Source organism: Anarrhichthys ocellatus, unplaced genomic scaffold (assembly GCF_004355925.1).
Source record: "Anarrhichthys ocellatus isolate YVR2014 unplaced genomic scaffold, GSC_Weel_1.0 scaffold33, whole genome shotgun sequence".
In the NCBI taxonomy this organism is placed as follows: domain Eukaryota; kingdom Metazoa; phylum Chordata; class Actinopteri; order Perciformes; family Anarhichadidae; genus Anarrhichthys; species Anarrhichthys ocellatus.
The window spans coordinates 2,469,293-2,473,560 of NW_022280063.1; the positions used below are offsets into that span (position 1 = coordinate 2,469,293).

The window sequence follows — 4,268 nt, forward strand, 5'->3', positions numbered from 1 at the left end:
GGGAGAAGGAGAGAGAGAGAGAGAGAGAGAGAGAGAGAGAGAGAGAGAGAGAGAGAGAGAGAGAGAGATTTCTGGGAGCTGTAGTATCAAACTGCAGTAAGTATTACAATCAGTGTTGCCAAATCAACCAGGGCACAATTCTTATGGATTATGACTTTAAATTATTGCATTTCTAAAATCTAAATCCTTTCAATGTGCAACCAATAGCTAGTCTTCTGACAGTATGTTGTTTTCCTATATTATGCCCCGGAAAAGCCATTACACAACACATAAACCCATAACATGTCACTACAAGGAATCTTTTGTTTCACCCCCGCTAATCTCATCAGCTTTAACACACGACAAACTGCATATAAGCATACGAGTCGGTAACATATAAGCATACGAGTCGGTAATCATCGGTTCTCACCACGCAACTGAGAATATGATGAATGCACACTTATGTAGGTCCTTCTATAGCAGCCTATACATACTGTGCGAGGAACCACACACCCACTCAACAGTACATTGTTTAGAGTGCGATGACTAGACAAAGCACAGGAAAGCAGAGTAGAGTGCAAAGGAAAATAGTAGAAATGGAATCCAGAATAACTAGAGTACAGGGCAGAGAGCTCAGGACTCCATTAGGTGCTGATGGACGGCCGCGCTTCAGTTACACCGTCCAGAGAGAGGACGAGAGGTGAAGAGTAGGGGTGGGAATCTCGGCACCTCACGCTCCAATCCAATGAGATTATAAAACGATTATCGATTCATCTCGATGCATCAAAATGTTTCAATGCATGATTTTTTTGGACTGCTTTCTTTAAAACACTGCATACTTGTAATGATTAAAGATTAAAAAAGAGATGAATTTACTTCCATTAATTAAATTGTACTAAAAAAATAGAAGAGATGCATCAACTGGAGGGTTACAAAGAGAACCAAGAAGAAAATTAATTAAATTGGGCCTGTAGCAGCATCCTCGTAGTGAAAATACAGAATCCAGCACGTTCTGAGTCATGTGACATAACAAGCTGCCCTTATTCATAAATGAATAATACAGACTTCTCTTCTAACAAATCCCCTTGTTAAAGGCAACGAGCATTAACGCATACGTTAGCTTTTAAGCTGGGGGCTGCCGGGCAAAACTCTGCGAGCATCTTTCCTACTTTACAACATAAACAAGGTGCATGTGTATTACGCCTGTTGCGTTCAATTTTTGATTATTGAGTTTTCTGCATCGAGTCATAATCGTTCAAGAGACAATCACGATGTATCTAAGAATCGATTTTTTTTTCCCCCACCACCCCTAGTTAAGAGGCATGAGAGCAAAGGATAACCACAAAGTGAGAGGATAAGGGAGAAGCAGCAGAACGGAGAGAATAAAAACACAAAACACTTGAGGTAAACATTTCCCAGAGGTACTATTGCCCTTTCCAATCAACACCACAAGGCAACATGCATGAAGGTTCCTCTCCTTCGGAGTCACCTTACAAAATGCCAAGTGGCTGCCATCTTAGGTGGAGCTAGGCTTATAGTTCAGTATTCACATCTTTGAGCTCATGACAGTGTCACAGCTGTTATTACGTGCACGCTCGTGGGTTTGTCGGGGCTCGGAAGAATGTCGCGCTGCCGTGTCTGACACAGAGACAGCAGCATGAAGGGAAATCAAAAGCACCATAAAAAGACGACCAGGGGATGACGGGCAGAATCTGAAAGAGCAGCTCAGCCGGTTGGAGGGAAAAAGGCGGGGGGGGGGAAGAAAGAAAAAGAGGGAGGAAATGAAAGGGCAAACAGGAAGGCAGAAAGGTCCGTGAAGGGTGAGCTAATTTAGCTAGCATCCTGACGGTGTGACAATGAATCGAGCCCTTTTAGCTGAGGCACAGGCATTATGAGAGAGGACATAGCCCGAGGTATTCTCTTTCTCTCTCTCTCACACACACACACTCTCTCTCCCTGTCTCTCACTCTCACACTCATAGACACACATAGTCGAATAAGGGGGGGGTTGTCCATTGCATAGCACAGGACTGGCAACGTGCTGCACCAGTAGCCCTCATCGGATACTAACAAGCTTGTACGTGTGTGAGCTGAGTGGGTGGACTCAGCATCGTGCTGTTTGTCTCACATCAGGCTGCCTCCCTCTCTTTCTCCCTGCGATCACACATTCTCCCAGGCTTAGTTGTTTGGAACTACAGTATTCAGATAAACAGTATATCCAGAACTGCAAACTGCTATACATACATAATTATTTTTATCTCACCCTGAAACTACACTGGAACAGCAGGAGATCAGTTTAGATCAATTGTCTACAACAAACTGCACAATCAGCTATGAGGGCTGTTGTTAGTTTAAAAAGGTTTAAATATTAAGTTAAGATTTGGAATCCTGTTTGCGTCCACCTAATAAAAGTTCAATAATCACTCTTCTCTTAGCTCCGTTTTGGTCTCCACCATAGCCTGTAAATATGAAGAGGACGAAGTTATTGTGACATCACCCGTTGGTTTGTGGATTACGGTTTTGAGGCCTCGAGTTCGGCATTTTGGCCGTCTCTATCTCGGCTTTTTTTTTCCCAACCAGAAGTTACACGAGAGGGTGGAGCTGATTACAAGCAAACAAAGACATTTTTATGTGACTAAAAAGGTTACAATTAACTGTCATGTATTTTTTTTAAAAGCTATAAAAAGGGATAAAGCTGTAAGACATATGAGGACAACGCTGTGGTAGCAATCAACTTTACTCTAAATAGAACCATGATTAACAAAATGAACATCATGCAGTGAGAGCCGATAAAAATAGTGACGTTTTTGTTTTTGGCATTTTATGATGTGGCCTGCAACTCGATAACAACACTTATGGACACTGTAGGTTGCAAAGTCACGGCTGGTATGAACAACAAATGACTGAATAGAAGGATTTATAGGGTAACCGAGGATACACTGCCCGGTGCATGGATGAGTCACCTCACAGTGCCTCTCTGGTGTACCATGGCAAATCGATTAACATTGGTTCAGCAGCTGCTTGCCTCCATTATGCTTCCAGTGTAATTTCAGGGTTGCATACAGACATACAGTAACTGTCCATTCTGAACATCACATTAAAATAGTTTAATTATTACTTTGTGAGCTGATTTGATTGCCATCATCATTTGAAGTTGACTTGCTTCTGTGAAACTAGAGACAAGTTTGCCATTACAGCGAGCAGGCTGCTCAGCTCATTGAAATGAATAATAACAAACATTATAGGAAGCAGTGGAACCAAATACTGCTTTCAGATGCAACTGGGAATTACTTTTGCTTTCAAGTTGAGTTGGGCAACCCATTACTGCTTCTCGTAATAAGCACAACACATCGGGGTTATGGTGGACTGCCGGTCTTCAAGAGGGAAGTTGCACACAGCAAGGTGAGAGCAACGCACAAGACCAACCTCCTGCGAGACTGTGGCCGGCATCACAAGATGCTAACAGTTCTAAAGCCAACGCACACAAGATCTACTGTAAGAGATACATTACATCACACCCGTTTGCCAGACAATTTTCTTCCCAGAGTGACCTACGATAAATGCATTTAACCTCCGTAGGCACGAGAGAGAGATGTCATGAAGAGCTGTAAGTGCATCCCTCTCAAGGAGTCAACTAAGAGCGTGTTCATTGTTACAGTAAATTGATGAGACAGCAGTAAGTGCCAGCATTGCCGACAGTGTTGAGGAGAGATTTTAGCCGCGGCTCAGCTAAACCAGAGCCTCTCGTGGAGTAGAGGATGCTTCCTGCTAAAGTCACCATTCGGTAAACAATCACAAACGGTATCTCCACAACACAAGACGGTGAGCTCACACATTTTCCTTCAATCTGCTGTTTCTCTGCTCTTGACACTGCAGACGATCTCACCGCCCACATACACTCTACAACCATGAGCTGAACGCCACAAATACTGACAAGAGGGGATTCTGGGTGATGTAGGAACTATTTAATTACATACACATCGATTTCTTTCCCCCACATACTCGTGTACACAATAGTCCGGTCTATTCTTCTTGTTGTCCTTGTCATGTCTTTGAACACTGAACAACACAGAGAGTTAGGTCCAGGCCTGGTGGTGGGTGTGTGTGTGTGTACTCACGTAGGAAATGTTTCTCCAATAAGGCAATTTCCAGGTGACCTTTGACTTCATTGAGTCGGTCCGACTCCGACCTCTGGAAGTCCTGGATGGCCACTGCCATGGTGGGAGACCCTGAACCTGCCTGTACACACACACACACACACACACACACACACACACACACACACACACA

General features: G+C 43.6%; 1 protein-coding gene across 2 annotated transcripts in view; it reads right to left on the reverse strand.

Moving 5' to 3' along the window:
- Positions 1-4,268, reverse strand: part of gramd4a (GRAM domain containing 4a) — a 40,509-nt gene that overhangs the window by 22,610 nt on the left and 13,631 nt on the right. For both annotated transcript variants that reach the window (XM_031865670.1, XM_031865672.1), the window contains exon 3: positions 4,097-4,217. In XM_031865670.1, coding sequence (XP_031721530.1) covers positions 4,097-4,217 — 121 coding nt within the window. The remainder of the gene's footprint in view (positions 1-4,096; positions 4,218-4,268) is intronic.